We start from the raw sequence: 22,188 nt of genomic DNA on the forward strand, positions 1-22,188 counted from the left end.
CCCATTAAATTACTCTTGTAGCATTGTTGGGGCTCACATTAATGGGTTAAACTGAACCACATTTTTATACTAGCAACAGCTGTTAGTGGCTCCAACCGCATGGTCTTGTACTCTATCTCTCAAGCTGTTTGCAGCAGTGTAGGGCTGCGGTGATCTGAGCCAGTGAAAACGTCATGCACTGCAAAACATGTTCCTTCGCGCCTCTTACCCCCATGACTGGTGGCTCCATCCCTGCGAAGGAAAAGGCACAAGTTTTGAGCTGATGCACGCAGGAGACTCGGCCGACTCGACGGACGCCATGTTTATGAATGGCGGCGGACCACTTCACAGCAAGCCTCCACGGTGCCGTGTTCAGGCGGACTTTTTCTTATGATTTCACCAGTGAATGAAACGCTCGGTATACTTTCAAAGCACCATCACGAAATACCTTTTCAATTTCTGTTATAATTGTTTGAAAAACAGTAACAACACTGCTGAAATATTAGGACTATTTTTTGTCTTCCATGGCCCAGATTATACGAGCGGGGTCTGCCTTTAACAGTGCAACAAATAACTCATGAGATGAAGTACAGTTGGGTCAATTTCAGCACCGCACACGCAAGAGGAAGAGGTACGCATGTGATATGGCCTGCAAATTCCTACCTTTCACAGAGGGACACGTACAGGCTCTGTTGGACCTTTCTAATTACTGTAGACTACAGTTTCATAGTAGTTATGTTGTACAGCAAAGTTTCTGAAGAGAAGTATTTAGCAATCCAATGAAAAGGTTGTCTTGACAACTTGGGTACTGCTGCAAGTATGTGATTCATGGACCCAGTCAAGCCTTACAGGCAGCTTTTGTCCAGGATGCCATGTATTTCATGAAATATTCTTGAAATAATTACTGTGAAGTACAATGAAGTACACATAATGTATTAATAACAATGTAATGATAATGAACTAATATAATACTAGATCGTTCTGGGTTCTTGCTGGTGAAATGTTTTCAAAATTGCTACCTTACTACATTTTAAAATATTTTGCATAAAGACTTACTACTTTTTTTTTGCCTAAGCAGAAGCTGTACTTGCTGGCTGTATTATGTGCTGCTCAGTAAATAAGGATGTCATGTAACTGTTTGCTTGCTCACTACACAGCCACTTTCACATGTAATGCTAATGCGCAGAAGTAATCTATATCTGCGCCAGTGAACCATGCAGGTTTGGCAAGCGCAATGAACTTTTTAAGCTGTTTGGGTTCGATCAAATCACCATGCTATTTGATTGGACTGTGTCCTTCCAAGGGAACAAATACTAATGTGCTAATGTATGCTTTCGTCAATATAAAACACTTGTCAGTTTAGCATTCTTAGTACTGTTTCAGCTGTTGAATCTTCAGCCATGGAATCTATGCTGCATGGGCTGCGTCATGAATTGGACCCAAGCTTGGTATGCTAACATATTTAACAGCACTACTGCACTGTAGATTTTTTGTGCAGTATGCTGGTGGAAGAACTGATACCTGCCATTTTTAAGCTGAGGTTTTGCCCTCTGAAAGCTTTTGTAATGTGGATAATGATGTAAAATTTCCGGAAATTTCGAATGCTGGAAAAAAAGAAGAAAATGTATTTTTCCAGAAATATTGCAAGCACCAAAAAGTACTCGAAATAACAATATGCCAACAGTTTTTTGCCGAGTATGCCTAGAGTTTGACAATGAAGGCCTTTCTTTCGCGAATTCTGCATCACATATACATTACAATCCCTCTGTAGTAAAGGTGTTCGAATCAGCAGAAACCTTTGCTATATCAGTGTCTATACTGTATCAGTTGTTGGTGAAGGCGTGACTTTAAGGATGCTTTAAGACCTTTCCCCCTACCCGGACCATGCACAGCCATTACGGAGTGGAACGTCATGTGACACCTGTTCTGTGGGCGAGCAGTTCGTCGTGTGAATTGGCCTTTAGGGGTATGCAAATTATGAGAATAAGTACGGTGTATGTCTGCAAAGATCTAAGGTTATTGTAGAGTTCAGCACTGAAAAAGTGTTTGCCATCTTGTTACAGACAACACGAGCAACTTGATATCTGCATTTTGGCGATCATAAACAGCATTTCCCCGTTTGCTACGTTGGGTTGGTCTGGCCAAGGGCTTACCTTTTGTCTGTCGCAAGGTGATTAAAGCTAACGATGCTGTGTTTTTGAGAAGTCGTAATGTGTGATCGAGTATATAAAGAACTCTGCTCAATTTTCAATGCAACAGAGGGATGTGATGGAATTGTACATTTTTTTCTTTCTAACATCACAATGCTTGGCAGCTAAGAAATATTCCAGAAATGAAAAACAAGAGTGTGGTAATGTTTCCAATGCCAGAAAACAATACAAGCCACATTTTATAAATGAAGCAATTTTTTATGCATAGATAAGTGGTAGAGAGGAAATCACAGCTAAATTAAGAACCCAGTTTTAAAACTCTCACTACATGTAGCCATGTTCTTAAGTGAAAAACAGAACCACACTGCTGTTGTAGCGTCTTGACCAGTGCTTGATTGAGTTGAAAAACAGGAGGCACAACGCGAGAATACAGCAAAGTGGTAACTAGCACTTCGGTTATTTAGGTCTTCATGATCCGCTAAGTAAAGATTTCACGGCTAAACCTCATAATTCTGAAATGTAATACTGGATAAGATGCCATTCTTTGCATTTTTTCTTCTTATGCAGCTGTCCATCACAATTTCAGTGTTCACAGGAATGGTTGTTTATTACTTTTGTTCAAGACCATGCCCTGGTTTTCCCGCCTTCTGTGCTTCGCAAAGAAAAAAAAAAGGCATGAGTGTTGTTGTTTTTTTTCAGCTTTCTTTTTAGCTCTCCGATCTTTAGCTACAAAACCCCCGATATTAAATCCCTCCTCCTTGCTTAGCACGTTCTGACCACGCGGTGCTACACTTGGCAAATTGCACAACGCACCTCTGTAGCTTTGACGTAGCTGTGTAATGAACATTACAGCGTTGTACTTGTTCAGCATTGTTGCACTCTCAAGGAAATGGCAGCGACCAGGTGAGTGTAACAGGGTAGTAAGGGACAACCCTTCACTGCTGAGTGCACTCTATGGTGAATCACCACATGTATCCATTCTGTACATAACATTCATGATATTGAATGCCACATCAGCTTAGGTAGGTGCTTGCTGTTCATCTGATGTACTGATGTTCCAATAGGGACATCGCTGTACTGTGTGGTGTTGTAGAAATGGGCATGAACCTTTAAATGGGTGAATGGGCTATCAACATTATCAGCTATGTCATAGTGTGTTCATAGCACTCATCCTTTTGCACTAGTATTATCTTTTTTGTTTGTTTCTTTTTGTTGTGCAATGAATGGCAACAGTGTTATCTGTGTCCACTGGTTGCCATTTATCAGGAAAGGGACCAGAAATTGTAGTGAGAGATGAAAAAAGGTGGCAACGGTACGCATTTACACTCAATGGTGTACAGTGCAGTTGTAGGTTGCTTAGCCTTAATTGTGAAGCTAGCCTGGCAGCCGACCTACATATATCAATAACACAGTTGCCACACCTCTGCTGCCTCATCTTAACAAAAGGAGGGACTCATGCTTACTTGAAGATATAATTGTGCTCTCTCTCTCCATGTAAACTGGATGTGAAAGTGGGTGCATGCATATGTGTGTGTATGGATCCTAGGTGGCTATTATAAACTACTGACAAACTGTTGTACAGCATGGGGTAAGTAAAGGAGAGAACATGTAGTGATAAACAAATGGGCATGGCGGCACCTGATTTGTCTTACCTGCGGGTATATTACAAGGCAACTTCTATATGCAAGTTCTATGTACTTATTGCGTCACTCTGCAGATTTTCTGAATTTTAGTATAGTATACGCGACAGCTGCGATGGAAATCAGTGAATCGGAAAGGAATTCCCACTTGAATAAACATTAAATGGACTGCCACTTTTGTTTCAGCTTTGTGCATTAGGCGGCTACTACAAGGCAGTTCACAGGCTCAAAGCATGAATGTTGGGGCATACTCCTCATGTGAATGGTTGTGCTCTTAAATTTCGCATTGGTGACCTTCTATGACCTGTATTACGCTGTGGTAGTACATATATTATGTGCCCTTCAAAATGAGTTGTGTTTTGAGTTTAACATAGCGGGGACAAGCATACACAGAAGCAGTTTGGTGCCTGCTGTGCTTACACAGTGGTAGATGAGCATTCCTACCTAGCCACTCGATTGGCCCAGTGTGGTAGACCCACCATTGTCGCTCAGTAGTCAGGGGTGCTCGGCTACCGAGCCGAGTACACAAGTTCAATTGCCCTGCATGGTGGCCTTGTTTCGATGGAGACAGAACACAGAAGGTGGCCGTGTGTTGTACAGTGCTGGTGCACGAAAAATCCGCTGTTGGTCTAAAGTATTCCAGTGCCCTTCATTATGGGGCTTCCTTCTTTCACTCCCTCCTTCATCCCATCCCTCACAATGCAGTTGACGTGCCCGCTTAGAAGTGAGATAGTTGTGAATTGCAAATGTTTTATGAGAAAAGTATAGGTAATTGTCGCACTCTTGGTGGACATCTCAATCTTGCCATGCGGGAACAGATGCTGCCGGAAAGGACGCATATTAATTTCAGACCACTTGAGGTTCGTTGACGTGCGTCGACATATCACACTGCACGCAGGCGCCTTTTCTGCTTCATCTCCATCTAAATGCGGCTGCACTGCAGCCAGGATCTGATCTCGTGCCCTCGTGCTCAGCTCGCGCTGAGCCAGCGCGATGGGTTTGTATGCGGCTAAGCGATGTTTCAATCCAATATGTTAGAGCTCCGTTATTTCTATACAGGCTGTTTCTTCGTGACAAAATTTTTGCTACGCTGCAAAAAATAGTCAACAGCAATCTATAGCAGTAATAAACACGCTTTAAAGAAGCCCAAGTGGCCACAAATAATCCGGAGCTCTCCTCTATGGCATCTCTCGCAGCCCCTGTCACTTGGGGAGGTTTAACTCCACATGCTGTAATATATCAAGAGTATGAAAGCTCTTGCGTGATGGTGGTTGTGAAACATGATGAGCGCTGCCGTGATGGCTCAGTGGTTATGGTGCTCGGCTGCTGACCCGAAAGACACACAGGTTCGATCCTGGCCACGGTGGCTGCATTTCGATGGAAGTGAAATGCTAGAGGCCTGCGTACTGTGCGATGTCAGTGCATGTTAAAGAACCCCAGGTGGTCAAAATTTCCGGAGCCCTTCATTACAGCATCCCTCATAGTCTGAGTCACTTTGCAACGTTAAACCCCGATAACCTAACATAACCTGAAACATGATGGAAAATGTTTTGAGAGCTTCTAACCTCGCCAGTTTGGACGAGAGAAGTGGCAGCAAACAAGAAGCAACATTTTACTGTACTGTTTAGTCCAATCAAGAGCAGTCGAGAACGGCTGCTTCTGCATATATCCCCTTCAGCTGACCGTTGTTCAAATAACTTATCTAGATCCACTTTCGCTGAGCAACTGGCTGTACTGGTATATCTTTTTTTTTTTGTCGAGGCGGCAGATTTGAAGCACATTTTCCTGCTCTCAGTTTTGTAAGCACGGATGATGTGCACTCTCAGCCTTTGTCAAACTATCATAAGGCTCAAACGAAGGCTCTTCTCGGTGGGCTGGAATTGCCGTGCTAAGATCTGCCGTGCCCTTCCTCACAGCCTGTCTCCCGTGATCTGCTCGTCGCCGGGCATGGGCTCCGAGCGTTCCTTCTGCGCATGTCCGACCTTGTCGGTCTTGTTCTGCGGCGGCACCGCGGCATCGCTTGTCGGAACCTTGGGCGACGGCGAGACGTCCTTCTCGGTGTCGTCGCCGCCGTTCCAAGGAACGACCTGGCTCGGCTCCGCCGCGTTCGTCGGCGGTGTGGCGGAGATCAGGTCGTCGGGAAGGAGCCCCTGCGATGAATGCAGGGCCCCTTCCTCGAGCTCGAGGCGGAGGTTCTCGGCCGTCGGCCGCGGCTCGTCGAACGCGTGGCGCTCGGGGCTGTACTCGGCGGGACTGCGAGCGTTCATGCGCTTGCGCACGTTCAGGATAGTGTTCTCGCGCACCGGATCGGCGTGGCGAGCGTTGCGCGCCGATGCCACGTTGCGAGTGGCGGGGCGTGTCGCAGGGTAGACGTCCACTTCTTCAATGTCGCGGTCCGCCTGCGTGCCCAGCAGTTTGGGTGGCGGCCGCGACATGCGCTCGCCCGACGAGCTGCCGCCGGGGAACTTGCCCTGGCGCCGGTTCTTTGTCACCAGCATGCTCTTGTCGGTACCCTTGGCCAGGGGCGAGCTCTGCGGCGTGGACGAACCGTTGATGGCCGTCGGCGGTCTCGGCAACGAGGACTGGGCTTCAAAGGGAGCGTTGTCCAGGCTCAGGCTCCTCATGGTCTTGCCCAGGTCGGGGCCCGGGGGGGCGCCCGGGTTGTTTGGCGCGGGGCCCGTCGGCGGTGCCGGCACGGACGACACTGTTGTTCGCAGTTCGCGGGCGATCATGGCGACTTCGTTGCTCCAGCTGTTGATGTCATCCATTAGCAGGCGGAAGCTGGCCCGGAGCTTTTCTTCTATTTCGTTTACGTCTGCGCTGTACGACGCGAGGAAGTCTGTAGCCTTGTCGTGGCAGTTGAGCACGCTGCGGGTCATCGTCACCTTGTCCTGCGTGGTGCATGCCGAATGGTATCAGTGCGGTGAATGCGCTGTGTAAGCCTAAGCGCACCTGCGTCGTATAATTTAATGATTTTGGCGCAGCCGGGTAGCTGTTTTCAGTGTACCTCTGTCACTTTAAGTTCTGTGCAGCATGGAGTCTCGACTACTGCCTGACAGGGCGCTCGATCTATAAGCATAACTGCGGAAGCGGGCCAGCCCTTGGGTTGCCTGGGGTCGTTTCGAAGCTGTACATGAACTCGTTTTTAAATCACCCCGGTGCACTGTTCACCGAAGTCCCGTGCTATGTATTTGGGGTCAGTATCTCCAGACACGTCCCGACGCACAGCGACCTCAAAAAAATTGTTTTTGTTCTTTATCGCACGCAAAGTTATTGCATGCCATTATACTCTTCTACATATGGACCTCCTTCACCCCGCGACGTCACGAAGATGCGGTGGCGCTGATGTTAGCAGCGACTTTCGCATGGTAGGCAAAACAGGTTCCGCTTGCCCGTGCCTACCGCAGCTGCCGCAGCTACCGGCGGCTGCTTCAAGCCTGTGAACTACAGAAGCAGCATGTATTGACCAGCTGCGTCACTGCTGGATCCGCGTAGTAGCATAAAAAATATTAAATTAGCCTCGATAGGTTTCTCGCGCATAAATGCCGCATTCGGAAACTGGCTAACAGGCATTGGGCCACGGTAGTAAAGCGCGAAGTCTGGGATTCGATAGGCACTGCCACTCAATGCACTTAATAGCATGCAAGTTACTGCGTTCATTCACCTGAACTTCAGGATAGTAGGCTGATAATTGCTCAAGGAAAAAAAAAGACATATGCAGCTGCACACGTACTTATCACCTTGAGCCGGAGTGCACGGGGCGCCGACAGGTTCACTCGCCCCCAAGGAATGCGTTTTTGTTAATAGCACACCATTTTTTAATGGCGCGTTTTATGACATTTAATATTTACTTGAAACTGTTTCTTGATATGGCGACGTAATTATTTCATTCGAGTAGAAAGAAGTCTGGTAAGTTGTGTCAATCTTGCGCGGTCGCGTTGGTGTGCTTAGAATAGCGTACCTTAAGTATGCTAAACGCCATATGCTTTTTCATTGCATCATGCATGTGTCATGTTTCATGAGGTAGTACATGATCGCGAAGCTTGTTTGGAAAGAAGCAGCCGCAGGCGTGCTACTAACAGACACGTGGCGAGATTGAGAGGGGACGCGGCAATGAAAAGTGTTTTCGTTATTCATGCATGCGATATGTAACTAAACTTGGTGCAAATATCAAATTCCTACGCTAGTTTCAGTAATTCCTTTTATTTATAGCTATACCTGGTGCAGTTCTGGGTAATTATAATTAACACCGTCGTCAAGTCCCCCCAAGGTCTCAAATAATTGAGTAGATAGTGCGCAGTTTTTTTATGCCAGCATGTACATAAAGCCCTGTTCTGTACGATGACGCGATTAGTTCTTTTTCTATATGATCAGTACTTATGCATGCATAGTTACATGAAAACGTTTCTTACAAGAAATAACTAACACAGTACTGCACGTGTAGGGAAAAAATCGAGAGGTTTATTACGCTCCTCAACGTCTCAGGAATAGTTTGCGACAAATAGAATCATTTGATTTTCATGCGAATTACGAAGGTGAGTGATCCAGTCGCAGAAAATGTGAGAGGTCACAAAACGAACCTTAAAGTTTATGGCATCTTCGCTTTCGCTTTGGTCAAAGAAATGCGGCACTGAAATCAAAGAAATTACCTCACAATTTTTGACGACCGCACTTCTAAAAAGCGTAATTTATAAATTTGTACTCAATATTTTGCTATAATTTTTCGTCACGAAACTAGACTTCAGGGCTAAGAAAGAAATAATTCTAGAAATCAAAAATTTTCACCAAATCGACCAGCTTAACAAGAGGACAAATCGGCCTGGCTGGTGCGTGGTCATGCGACTAAAAACAGCGCTAAGCGAGACAGAGGAGATCAGGGACACGACGCTGTCCCCACTTTTCGCACAGCGCGACACGTACATATGTCAGCAGACGATGAGCGCACGTCTGCTCCGACGAAACAAGGCCAGCACTTCCCCTCACTATTGTCCCGAAGTAAAATCATTCCGGCTAGTGCAGAGTGTCAAAACTTGTTTTATTCAATGCCTAGCGCATAAATAAACGGCAGGAACGCTTTCTACATGTTTACTACTAACCATATATACAATAGTGGCAAACTATTTCTCTTTATAGGCCGCACGTGGCCAACGCGAGCTCGTGTACTTCAACAAATTACTAAGTTGGAAGCATCGACCATTGCTATGATTCGCAGAAACTGGAAACGCGCCTACAAGCCTTGAAAACCCGCGCTCAACACCTATCCGCGACGCCACTCCCCGACCTTTTGCCTACCACGAGCTCGCTAGTGACTGCAGCGCCACCTCGTTTGTTTACAAACATGCAGGAGGTCCATATGTGACACAACTGTGCCCACTTGTATGTTCGTATGTGTTGAAGAAGACAACGGAAAATGTGAGAAATCATCTGTTTCGGCTGCATATAACAAGCTGCTCACATCTGCAATGAATTCCAAAACAGGAGCTCTCGAACACGAAGGCGCGTTGAACAAGAACTCTGGTTAACATCGTGACGTAGTCCTGGCGAAAGGCGGTACGGTAAACATATATTATTAGCATGCATTTTAATCTCCAGTGCTAGTACAACTGCACTCCGCACTGAGAGGTCTGGCGTTGACGCTGAGAAGCGTGACAGTAACATTGGATATAGTGTTATCGTTAACTGCAGTTACTGTGGTAACAAGGGATAAATCGCCATCTGTCTCCTTCCCCAGTCACGTGTGCGGTATGAGCGACAATGTGGAGGAGGTATAACTTGTTTTTGTCACAAAGTAGCAAATGATAGCGTTCTAGGATAGATTTGAAAAAGGGATCAGACGCTTGAGAACGCCCCTAAGTACGATCCATACCTGACACGCTACAGGCATTATCGCAAATTAAATAGGGGCAGTAGAAGGCAATGATTGATGCAAGGATAGCTACATGAGCTTCAGGAAAGCATGCGGCGCCGCAGAGGCGTTCGGACGTACACTTGCGAACATTCCCATGCCGGCATCGTGGACGTTGTACGGGTTGAGACCCGTCTGGCCTGCGGCCAGAGCGTCGGCCATCTCGTCCATGTAGAGGCGCAGCTGGCGGTACCCTACCCACATGATGGCCGCGCAGAACAGCGTGATGGAGACGTTGCGCCAGCTGAGCAGGATGTGGTCGTGCGCGCCGCCACCGCTGCGTTTCCAGCCTGTGCGGGCCTCCTGCGTCTCGGGGGCCACGAAGAGCACGGCCACGGTCCACAGGGCCAGCGACGAGTAGAAGGCGGTCGTCTGCCACGACGACACCATGGTGGAGCGGCGGACATCATTCCGCGCCCGGCTGCGCTCTCATTGTCACCACGGCGCTCAGCTGGCCGCCGCCACCATTTCTCTCAGCCCCGTTTCGCCTGGTCGCTGGTGGCCCATTGGTTGCGCGCCACGAGCTTCCGTGTTCCGATGATGATGATTCACGGTGAAGCGATTTCGGGGCGCTGATGCTGATGGGCAGTGGTCTGGCTCCTTCTGCTGTTCTAGCCCCGTGTATTCACTTTGATGTCCTTGTCGGGTTTGATGTCCATGAAGGTAAGGAAAGGGAAGTGGGTGTCTGCCAAATTCATTGGCACACTAGCTTGGCCTTGCACGTGGCGTCGAAGTCTGGTGCCACTTGCCGGCACCACGAGGCTCGGTGTACTCTCTCCCTCGCTTTCTCTTCGGGCGTCTTTGCAAGTCGTACGTGTGGCACGTGGACGCCACTTCGGCTGGCATAACAAGCTGGCGATGAAAAGGCAAGTGTGTTGCTCTCACTGTTTTTAAAGGGGCTGTGAAGGGTGCTCTATTAAAGTTGCGGCATGCCTGGGATATTGAAGCACGCTGCTTCACGAATAGTGTCCAGCAAGGATTTTTTAAATGCGCTTTGTAGAAGCTAAGTTATCTGTAGTTAAAATTTGAATTTCAGCGTATTCGCGCCTTTCCCTCTCCTCTCGTCACTTTTTGCACGTTGGAAGGTAGGCGCTCCTTCGCCGACCTCCCTCTGGGAGCGGAGCTTCCCGACCCGCCGGAGATAAGCGGCTTATTGGCCGCGGCCACGGTAGCTGCCTGACGTCTGAAAGAATCTAACCAATGACCACCTCTCACCTTGTCTACGCAGATGCGGGGGACGGAGGAGGGTGCGAGTATGAAAAAGTCGCCGGGAAGGGCTCGCCAACTTTGACGCGTGATTTTGGGCCGTCTGCTGCGTGTAGAAGACTATTATTTGGCTCTGGTTTTCATGGCAACAGTGCAGTGATTAAGTGAGTTAATGTGCTCTCCTCGGAAGGCGGTTCAGAGCCCCTTTAAGGAAGCGGGACAGCAAAATAAATATCAGTATTGCCGTTTTCGTAACTTTGATGCGCGCCATTTCTTGTATACGCCAGAACTACCGAGGAGCTGTCACGAGCGACCCGGACGACTTGCAAGTGATACGCGCAGGGACGGCCGTGAGCAGTGGCGTACACAGTAAGTTGTGTTATCGGCGGATCGCTGTGTGAAGTAGTTCCCTGTAAGTATTGGCCGTATCACCTTTTTTATTGTAGAGATGCATTCTGAAGCTTGCACGCCAGATTTTCGCGGTCGCGCGATTTAGCCTCCGCACTCGCAACGGTCATCTGGATAATAAAAAAAATTGCTGGCTGACCTAGGCTATGGCTTAATTAGAAGTTTTGACGAGAGCCGCCATGTCCATTCCTGTCTCCACGACGGCGTTCCTCTATTTTCTCCCCTCCTTCTCTTATCCGCACCCATCTCCACCTTGACCCTATCCCCCGCCACGTGCACCATGAACTTCAAACGACCAAAAGACAGGCCCGCTTTCGACATCATCGCAAGCAGTATATAGACAAGACACCACAGCCATCTACCTGGATATTGCCTCCTAGCATACGCCTGCGCAGCATTGAATGCACCAACACTCCATGTCTGGCCGCTTGCTTCCGGCCACCAGACTCCCGTGCCGCCGAAGCGATCGCTATCGCCTTTAACCATTAAACTCGGCGGCGCTCAATTCCCAGAGTTCATATATCTTCTCCGACTCACAGGCCGCCTGCCCGCTTGCACAAGCGGTCGCGTCCCAAGGCAAGCTTTCCGCATCTTGGGGCATACTCCAACAAGACCACGTCATTACTTGAGTCCCCAGCCACGATGGGCCTGGCTGGAAACATCAGGGATGATACTCTAGCTCACGATTATACTCACCTAGTGGGACCTCTTCACCCTGAGCTCTATCTCCCCTATCCACTCACTGCGCCGCACGCCTAGAAACCTTGCGTCTCAACAGGCGCCTATCCGCCATTTTACTGTGGCAAGCTGGGGAGGAGGAAAATACTCAATAACCCTAGGCTTTAGGCATCACCAGCCATCACCTTTGCCGCCATTTCATTGCTGCCAGTTAAATGGGCTGTGCAGTCGTGCGCTTTATGCATTGCAGGGCAGCTTTTTTTGTCAAGCGTTTGCCGTTTAAAAGATTTGTATCGCTTTAATAATGCCGTTCACGGTTTAAAGGTCGTCGGGACAGCACTGCGTTATTGACTGCACAAATAATCAAATAAATCGGAAGCGGACCCCCAATAGTGCGTTCGGGAAGCGAGCAGGGTGTTGGAATTCAGGTAGCAGCATCCCACAGCTGCCACCAGTTGTTGGAATTCAGGTAGCAGCATCACACCGCTGCCACCAGTTGGGATTCAGGTATCGTGACTGGGCCGGAGAAGAGACGAGGACTATCGGAGGAAGAAAACTTGGAAACTTTATACAAGGACTATTTACATTATGTACAAGTACGGGCAACTGAGAGTGCTTCTCAGTAAAGAGAGCTTCTTAGGAGTCGGGAGTCTCTGATACCTCTCAAGAAGGCGGCTCTCTCTGGTATCAAACCAGCAGCTCCTTAAATACTCTTCGTATTTCCCAGATCCCTAGCTGGGGAATACAGTTAGAAGAATGACGTCCAATCACACGATGGCACTGATGGTACCACCCACGGCAGGGCGGTCCTGATGTTCTCTCTCAGTTCGGTCGAGGGAAAGGGAATAGGACCCGGTCACGTTGTCGTCCCCGCGGCTTCCAGGTGGCCGCGCACGTGCGTCCGGAGGGCACCTGCATGACACAGGAATGCAGGCTGTCTCCCCGCAGGTGTCGAAAGAGCTTGCACTTTTGACCGGAACGCGGAAGCTCTGTCGAAGGTGCGGCACTCGGGCAATTGTTCAAATCCAGCGTGACTGAAGGGGACCACACTGATACCGCGCTTCATCCTGGCGAGGACCGGAACGAATACGCTTATGGTCGTCGCTGGCATTCCTGATGAACGCTATCGCCGCTATGGGGACGCTATCGTCGATGCTTCCGGCATTCCTGTTCGAACACGTGGGGACGCTATTGTCGTCGTTCCCTCTGGCAGTCCTGCAGTCACGTCCCCCCCGGAGGGCTCACCCACCCTCGCGGTGGTCCTCAGGAAATCCTCCCGATGCCCCACTTCGCCGAATTCCACAGCAGGAAGGAAGCGCGAGCACAACAAGGGACAGTCCCAATGCAGTTTCAATATGTTTCTGATACACCGCTTTCCCGCCGACCTGGAATTAAACTCCCAGTAGACGTCTTGCGTAAACGGTAAAGTATTCATATATACCAATTACGAACTCTCGGCTATGTTCAACCCATTTCGTGGGTGGTAGGCGCACAGAAGAAACTGATGTTGAACCTGCAGGATACAAGCGCAGGACGAGTGAATTTTGCACGTTTATCGTTTCGCGCATTGTTTAGCAAATTGTTTCTGTTACCGTGAATTAATGACGCAGTTCCATCACAGAGATGGTAAATTTACCTCAGTTTTGCGTTAAATTTTACCTGGTTATCAGTTGGATGATAGCGGTGGCATCAAGACGTTTAACACATTATGGGTAGGTCCGCAAACGCGAACTCGGTTTGTACGTTGCAATCGGAATATTGGCACAATATGGACACTGCAAACTTCTGGGCACTCCTTGACGTTATTCACCAATTCGACGACTTCTAGCGCATGTGTGTATGGTGAACGATCTAGTAGTAGTAGTAAGTGTTTAATAAAAAAAAATATAACAAAAAGAAGTTAAAAGATTTTTGCTCACCCCGGCACCTGCCATCACTGCATCGGCGGCACCTGAGCTGGGCCAGCGGAAAGAAATGATAGAAGGCAGTATGAAGAAGGGAAATGAAAGAGGTGAGGGGACATAGGGAGAGGACATATATACACTATGTGGAAAACCAGCGAAAAGGACGCATTCACAAGGAGGAGAAGTACACAGGACAACGCTGGACAGCGTTGTCCTGTGTACTTCTCCTCCTTGTGAATGCGTCCTTTTCGCTGGTTTTCCACATACCATGCACCAACTGGCCCAACTAGCTACGCTTCTTCAATATATACACTATTTACAAAAAGTCAACATAAAGTTGTTCAGGTCGTATGCGTGTACAGAAAATGATAAAATAAAAACACACGCGCACAACACTTTGCACACAACAGCTGGGTTGGGCCGCCCAGCTGTTAAGCGTCCGAGGTAGTGCACGGGGAGCGTTCCGTCACAGCGCATCACTACCTGGCGCAGAACAGACGGGACGTCAGAAAAGTGATTTTTGTACGTTTATCGCTTTGCGCATTGTTTAACAAGTCGTTTCTGTTACCGTGAATTAATGAATTAGTGAATTAAGAAAGGGGAATCGTGCAGAAAATATATCAATAACGACAAGACAACATACGCAACATCTCGGCACTAGTGATCGTTCCCACAGTATATGCACTCATACGTTCGTACCTGACTTCGTTACAATCCCAATGCTCGTTTCTCACAAACGTCCGTAGACTTTCTGCGGCTGCCGCTCAGCGTGATCACCGACATCGATCAGAGCGAGGTGCGAAAATGCCCGTCAACGCACATTCAGTACCCAGAGATGGACGAGGCAAATCAGCAACCCAATGCCATGGCATAGTCCCGGAGGTAAAAGGCACGACGTGGGATTTTACGTCCGCCGGGACAGGACGGCAAACTTCAGAAACATCATACGCATGTATGTATGGTACGCTTGTGACTTGACCTGCTTAACTTCAAATTCTTCCATGCGATAACAAGGTAGCTCACAGGCACCATCGGGAGATATACAGGGTGTGTCACCTAAGACTACAAAATTTTTAAAAACAGGTTTTCTGAGTTAGAAGAGCGCTTTTTTCTGTTCAGCATTGTCAGCGGCGTAGTACATCAGAATACAGCTAAGGCGTGCTAACTAGCAGGATGGTTAAGTAATACTGAGTAAACTTTTTAACGATTACTGTTAGGCTCCTTAATTATTGAGAGGCGTGTAGGCCTCCTTAGTAACATTAATATCAGTTTTCAGAATTTCAAAAAAAGCGGCTACCCTCGGCGCTGTGGCGCAGCAAATTTTGGCTATTTCGACGAGCTACGTGCACTGGAGAGGTTGCTTTGCCTGCAAGTTTCTCGAAGGCGCATGCGCTTGTATGCATGTATTTTGGCGCTATGTAGCCAGAATTTGTTGGGCCGCAGCGCCGAGGGTAACCACATTTTCGAAGTTCTTTAAACTGATATGGGTGTTTGTTACGGTGGGTAATAGTTCAAAAGTTAACTACTCAATATAGTTAGCCAGCCTGCTAGTTGCAGGCCTTAGCTGTGTTCTGATTTACTACGCCGTTGACAGTGTTATGCCAAAAAAAAAGCGCTCTTCTAACTCAAACCCCCCTTTTTTTAATTGTGGAAAGCCTTAGGTATACACATGAGACAGACCGCATGCGCGATGATCAGTGCGCGACGTAGGTGTAATGCGGTGAGCCGCAGCATCGCGTGATCAGAAGCTGCGCATGCGGTTCCTTTGCTGCGCTGTACTTTTGTGTGCACAGTTGAAATTGCATTTACAGTTACAGTTCACAAGTCGAAATATGGGTTCCACAAAACACAAAATTACGGAGGGCACATCAGGCGACGGTGGCGTACTACTCTAACACAGTGGCCAGTGAAGCTGATCTGTTCAGGCCGGCCTGGGTTCGAAACCCATTTTAGAAAAAAAATATTTTTCGTCATGAGGTCACGCGGGAATCTCAGTCCGTTTTTCGTGGACGGTCGGTCAACGCCGGATTTTCTGACTGGTTTATGGGGGTTTAACGTACCAAAACGACTCGGGCTATGAGGGACGCCGTAGTGAACGGCTCCGGAAATTTCGACCACCTGGGGTTCCTTAACGTGCACTGACATCGCACAGTACGCGGGCCTCTAGAATTTCGCCTCCATCGAAATTCGACCCCCGCGGCCGGGATTGAACCGACGTGTTTCGGGTCAGCAGCTTAGTGCCGTCATAACCACTGAGCCACCGCTGCGGCTAGATTTTCTGACTGATGAACCATATAATGCTTTCGTATTAAAATATGTATCCGGATAGTAAGCGGAGCGAGGCCCTTCGGAGTCACTCTGGCCGCTACTGCTACTTAAAACCGCTTCCGCCGTGCGCTAATGGTCTATTACTCGGATTATGTGATTTGTTCACTCACTTTAACAAAACCAGTCTTATTCTCCGTTCAGGAACACCGCAAAAACAACAAGCTGCCAGGCAGCGTTCACAAGCACCGCTCATTAGCCGTTGCATCATCTCCGTACGCACAGCCTAAAGTGCCAACTCTATGAGCCCTTACTGGGCGTACGCGCCCAGTGTCGGCGCTCTTGGCGTACGCCGGAACGGGCGTCTAAAAGGGGCGTGCATCTCCATGTTCCTGGTGCTAGCTCGCTTCCCCTTTGGAGCCGACGGAGAGAATTCCAAGCCGTGAAGAGAAGGGGTTGGGGGTGGGGGGGGGGGGGGGGGGGGGATGAAAGAACAACTTACACTACGAAGAGTTCGGGGAACCTGAAAGAGCTTCAAGCCACGAAGAAAGGAGTCACCGAGAGCCCCGCGATCCTCCGATTGTTGTAAACCGGACACCCCTTCCGACGCGTACGCGAGCGCCCGTGCGCTGATTCGGCGCCTCGCCGAGGATCGCTGGCGTCTCCTGCAGTGCGCATGCGCAGACCGGTTCTGGCGTACGCCAAGAGCGCCGACGCTGGGCGCGTACGCCCAGGAAGGGCCCTTGGAGTTGGTGCTTAAGATGGCGCCGGTACTGCCTTGACTAATGCGGGGCGCCACCAGCAAAGAAATATGGTGGCGACCATGCATCGCAACGAACACCTCACCCGGAAGACTTCTACCTTCTGCGGCGAGTTCAGACCCTCACGTGTACCCTCATCTCCACCACTTCCATTGTTTTCAGCCAACATTATACGTAGACGTATGTCCTTGATGTAGCAACACCCCTACTTCATCATCAGCCTGACTGACTACGCCCACTGCAGGACGAAGGTCTCTGCCATATATATCTCCAATTCACCCTGTCCTATGCCAGCCTCGGCCATGCACCTTATCCCCGTGAACTTCTTAATCTTGTCCGCCCACCAACCTTTTGTCGCCCATTGCTGCGCTTGCCTCCTCTCGTAATCCAGTCCGTTATCCTCAATAACCATCGATTACATTGCCTTCGCATTACATGTTCTGCCCAAGCCCATTTCTTCTTCTTTATTTAGACTAGGATGTCATTAACCCGCTTTTGTTCCCTGACCAACTCAGCTCTCTTGCTATCCCTTTACACCTATCATTTTCCTTTCCATAGCTGGCTGCGTTGTCCTCAAATTAAGCCTCAACCCTTTTCGTTAGCAATGTTCCTTGGGTCAAGTTAGATACATTTTTGGCAAAAAAATTTACCTTTTGAAACAGACAACTCTAACAAATCAGATTAAAGCATCGATATTTTCTCTAAAGTTCTCATTTACCTATTATTATTATATATTAATTTATTCTAAACCAAAGTTTGCCAAAACAGCAGAGCGCGCTAGCGCTGCACTCTACCTCTTCGTAATGGAAAATTTTCTCGGCTTCAAAAAAAAATGTTGGGCGAAACCAATCGCAGATCCCTTTATTCCAATCAGCCAACGACATACAAGAATTTCCAGTTAATTTTGGGTGTCTACTACACGTCTTTTAGACGATCTTAATGGAACTAGCCTAATTTCCTTTTTTTATTCAACGCTTCTCAAACGTTGCAAATAAACGTTGGAGTAACCTTCCCCAAAATTATTTAACATTTCCACAACTTCAATGAAACTTTTTCCAAAATTTGAAGAAAGGTTGTGAAGTACTCAATGTTTTTCAACAGCGAGGGTGACATTTGGCAAAAAAAGGGGGTCTACAGTACCGCGTAGCCATAACGTTTTTTCCCTCTCTGTCATCGTCTAAGGGCAAGGGAGACGTGTATAATACATTAAAAGGAAGAGAATCAAGCATAAAAAGTGACAACTACAATACATGCGAAATTCAAACACCAGTACTACGCTGATTTTGTGCTGCACTTTGCGCGCCTGCAAAAGCTCAGCCATGTGCCGGACAATGACTGCGTTGCGCATGCGTTGCACTAATGCAGCTCACACAGGCGCCCAGGATATTTCTGCGCAAAAGTGACTTTGCTGCGCGCCAGGCTTGCCCGAAATCGACTCAAACATACTAAAGTCAGGTGCTGCGGCTTGGCCTATGAATTGCAACTTGGCAAAAGCTCATATGAACTTAAAATATTAGATTGGATTCCTTCTTCGCGAACTTTTTATTGCCGTTTCTGTTTTTGCCATTCCTGTTGACTTTCCTTGTAGCGGCATGCTCAGTGGTCGCACCGAAGGCTGACGGACACTCTTCCTTCTTTCCTTTATTGCTCAAAAATATATACGACCGGGTAGAGAGGAGTTTACGAGCGGTTATATGCGGTTGCCGACTTCAAAGGAAGGCCGCTTGGTCTTTGGACACTGTGCAATGGTCCATACTCGGGTTTACACATGCGTCGGACCGCATGTACTATAGGGCCGTATGTTATCTACTCCGTCGTGTGCTCGTTGCGCCCACAGGCACAATGTTCGCCCTAATGTATATAGTGCATAGCAGCGGTCGGATAACGCCATGAAACAAAAAATGGCACTTGCGAAACACATTCTCTATCCGCCACTTGTTCGTGAGCCAGAAGCCTGAAACCACAGCGTCTGTGCGGATTTGCTGTAATTTTTTTTTTCTCTGCGTCCCTGCGCCAGTTTTATCTCCTCTGGGGTAACGCAGATTTCATAAGTATAGGCTAAAAAAATGCATCTCGTGTTTTAGTCACTGACTAAGCTTCAAATGTGTAGAAATAATAGTGGGGATCGACATCGACTGTCGTTGGAGCTAAGCTACTGCGGTCAAATCTGCGCTGGTTTGGTCATTTGATGACGAATGAAGAATACGTCGGAAGAATGGTGTTAGAGATGGACATTGAAGGGAAGAGGGACGACCAAAGAGGAGATGGAAAGCTGGTGTAGGTATTTATTTGGGAAAAATATAGTTCTCAATTCCTCCACTTCCCGTGGAGGACATTCATTAGAGGATGATAATGAAAACATTTTTAATTGAACCTTGAAGTGGTGGTTGGCCCCATATAACTGGAGTACATTGGACCTTGCAGCGGCTGTTGCCCTTTAAGCTCCTGCCGAACTTTCGTGTCTAAACTTGACATCATTTCCTGCCATATTTAAATCGTCAGTCCTTCTATGCTTTATGTTTTCGTGTTGCATCTGCAGTCCCATACCATATGGTATAGCTCCTCCTGTATGCCATAGAGTGCGCACTGTGGCTCGTCTTCTGGGTAGACTTCGTGGAATCTTCGTGTTTGAGTATGTGTTAGTGTGTATTCTTTTCGGTGTTATTTCTCGGTTCTTGTCTAGTTCTTCACACGGGGGCGCGTATTCCCTCCTGCCTAGCCTATGGTGTTGTAGGATTTTTGAGTACGTGGTTAGCATGTTTGAGTAGTTACCCTCATCCGTTTGTTGGGACGCCCGGGGTAGGAGTGCATGTGCTGCGCTTGTACACCTTCGTTCGTTTTTGCGGACTGATGCGCTGATGCCCATATGAGCTTTCGTTGCCTTTCTGCTTCTTTGGTGTCCTTCAGGATCTTAATGGCTGCCTGCCCTATCTTGCCTCTGGTGTAATTCCTGCACGCTTCTTGCGAGTCCGTTATTGTATTCGTGTTTTTCTGCGTGGTTATTGCGAGCATAATAACTGCCTCCTCCGCTTGGGCTGGGTCTCTGCACCTGATTGATGCGCTGTTTCTGAGGCTGCCATCTGAGTCTGTGACACTCATTAGAAACAGAGGCCGCACGTAGACAAGTAGGATACAGTGGAAAGGGAAGATGATGCATTGTGCGCATGCGTTGCTTGCGTGTCGCCGTCGAAGTCCGTGCATTTTCTTCGTCCATCAAAGGCATACAGCCGGGGACAAAATTTTGCGAGATGCGGTTGTGCGGAGAAAAAAGAAAGATTTCTGCGCGAATAGCCAAAACAATTTTATATGCAAAAAAAAGGACCCGAAAGCATAAGGGAACATACATGCCCCATCCGTTGGTACGAATTCCAACCGACTGGGTGGCGAGGCAATGCACCGCTAATAATTTTTATAGCGTAAGCTCTACTATGCTATGTTTCCCAAGGTCATTCATCTCCGTCGCCGTGACCTTGAGCTCGCTTGGAGCGCAAAGTCTCGCAGGTGTGAGTGACGTCATGCCGCGCTATCACATGACTCGCTCTATGGGGTAACAGCTGCTTCGCGGCGGGTGGCGAGGCAATGCACCGATAATTTTTAGAGCGTAAGCTCTACTACGCCATGTTTCCCAAGGCGTGACCTTGAGCTCGCTTGGAGCGCAAAGTCCCGCAGGTGTGAGTGACGTCACGTCGTGCTATCACGTGACTTGCTCTAGGGGGATAACAGCTGCTTCGCGGCGCTCGCCCCTCAGTCTCGCCATGGAGCGTTCGCCGGCTGGGCCGTCTGTGCGTTCGCTTCAGCGCAAGCGTCAGGCCGAATCCGACCATCCAACGGATGTAGCTCGGCAGCTAGCCACTCTCGACAAAGACAGAGAACGCAGCCAAGCCAGACAGGCTGTCGAGACCCACGAACAACGAGAAGCGGGACTAGCCCGCTGTCGAGAAGCTTACCATGCAAGAGCGTAAGCGTGCCAAGAACGAAGCGGCAGCACCGACTGCGGCTGCGTGTCACTTGTAAAACCAAGCATAACCGCGCTTACGCTCGTGAAACTTGCTTCAAGAATAGCTGAACCTCTACGTTTTTTTTTTAAATACATAGCGCATGAAGACAGGACAGTGCAGAGTCAACACAGGGCGAGCGCTAACTGACAACTGCAGGTTTATTTGAAATCCACACTCGAGGAAACCAGTGCGCATGCTCAGCCACGCAGCAACAAACGGAAAGATTAGGACTCCGATACAGTTATCATGAAAACATCACATGCACAAAAATTCAGATCCCCAGACAAAAGGTAACAACAAACTCCCCCTTTGGTCTCTAACTTTCAGCGCGAAGAAAAATTTTACTTTGAATTGAGGAAACAAAATTCTTTATGCAAGAGAGCAAGGGAAGGTTCGCTAACACACTCGTCCTATGTTGTCTCTGCATTGTTCTGTCTTCATGCGCTATGTCTTTTTCAAAAGTTATGAACCAACAAGCCCAAAGTTCTACCTTACTAAGACTCTCCGTTTTTTTTTTTTTGTTGTTAGCCGAGCACTCGCATTCCGCAGAATGGTGTCCTGGACTGCGAGCAGCGTAAGCAGGCGGCATAGTGTTCTATCCCCGCTTCGATTCCCATGGCAGTTCGATCAGGGTTTTAAGCCTTATTTCGGGATAGCATGGTGCCAGACAGTTTTTACGCGAGATGGGGCGAGTGCTCGGCTGAAAACGGATTCGTGCACGAAGAAGAATTCCAAACATTTGCTGTAATTATTCTGCTGAGAAGTTTATTTTAACGCGTTAGCGTTAAGGATCTCGTGCCGCAAAAAAAAGCCGGGGTTGTCGTCCTTGGATGTAAGTGAAAAATCCCGATTTTTTTTCTTCTTTTTACTGGGGTTTAACGTCCCAAAGCGACTCAGGCTATGAAGGACACCGTAGTGAAGGTCTCCGGAAATTTCGACCACCTGAGCTTCTTTAACATACACTGACATCGCACAGTACATGGGCCTCTAGAATTTTGCCTTCATAGAAATTCCGCTGCCGCGGCCGGGATCGAACCCGCGTATTTCAGGTCAGCAGCCGTGCGCCGTAACTACTGAGCCACCGCGGCGAGTAAAAGTCCCGATGTGACATAGAACTAAGCTGGAAAGAAAATTGGGTCAACATGGGTTTGGGTGGGAATCAAACCTAAGACCTTCAGAATCCGAGACAGGCACGCCACCCATAGGCCACGAAGGCTCGTTGGTTCAAGCGGAAAATTACGGAGGGCACTTAGGACTACTTACGTGCTGTGAATTCAAAAGCGAGCGTGCACGC

General features: G+C 48.2%; 1 protein-coding gene across 1 annotated transcript; it reads right to left on the reverse strand.

The window, feature by feature from the left end:
• Window positions 1-5,357: 5,357 nt before the first annotated feature.
• LOC144123478 (uncharacterized) lies at window positions 5,358-10,196 on the reverse strand. Its single transcript, XM_077656299.1, has 2 exons — window positions 9,756-10,196; window positions 5,358-6,660 (listed from the first exon to the last, which is right to left on the reverse strand). The coding sequence occupies exons 1-2, from the start codon at window positions 10,062-10,064 to the stop codon at window positions 5,680-5,682; spliced, it is 1,290 nt and encodes a 429-aa protein (XP_077512425.1). The 5' UTR covers window positions 10,065-10,196; the 3' UTR covers window positions 5,358-5,679.
• Between the last annotated feature and the right edge of the window lie 11,992 nt (window positions 10,197-22,188).

The sequence above is a fragment of the Amblyomma americanum genome, chromosome 3 (genome assembly GCF_052857255.1).
Source record: "Amblyomma americanum isolate KBUSLIRL-KWMA chromosome 3, ASM5285725v1, whole genome shotgun sequence".
Taxonomy (NCBI): domain Eukaryota; kingdom Metazoa; phylum Arthropoda; class Arachnida; order Ixodida; family Ixodidae; genus Amblyomma; species Amblyomma americanum.

Bases quoted from the DNA above. Each gene is read 5' to 3' on its own strand.
- LOC144123478 (XM_077656299.1), bottom strand. From the start codon at position 10,064: ATGGTGTCGTCGTGGCAGACGACCGCCTTCTACTCGTCGCTGGCCCTG. The intron at 6,661-9,755 runs GTACGTCCGAAC...TGCACCACGCAG, and splicing joins GCATGGGAATGTTCGCAAGT to GACAAGGTGACGATGACCCG.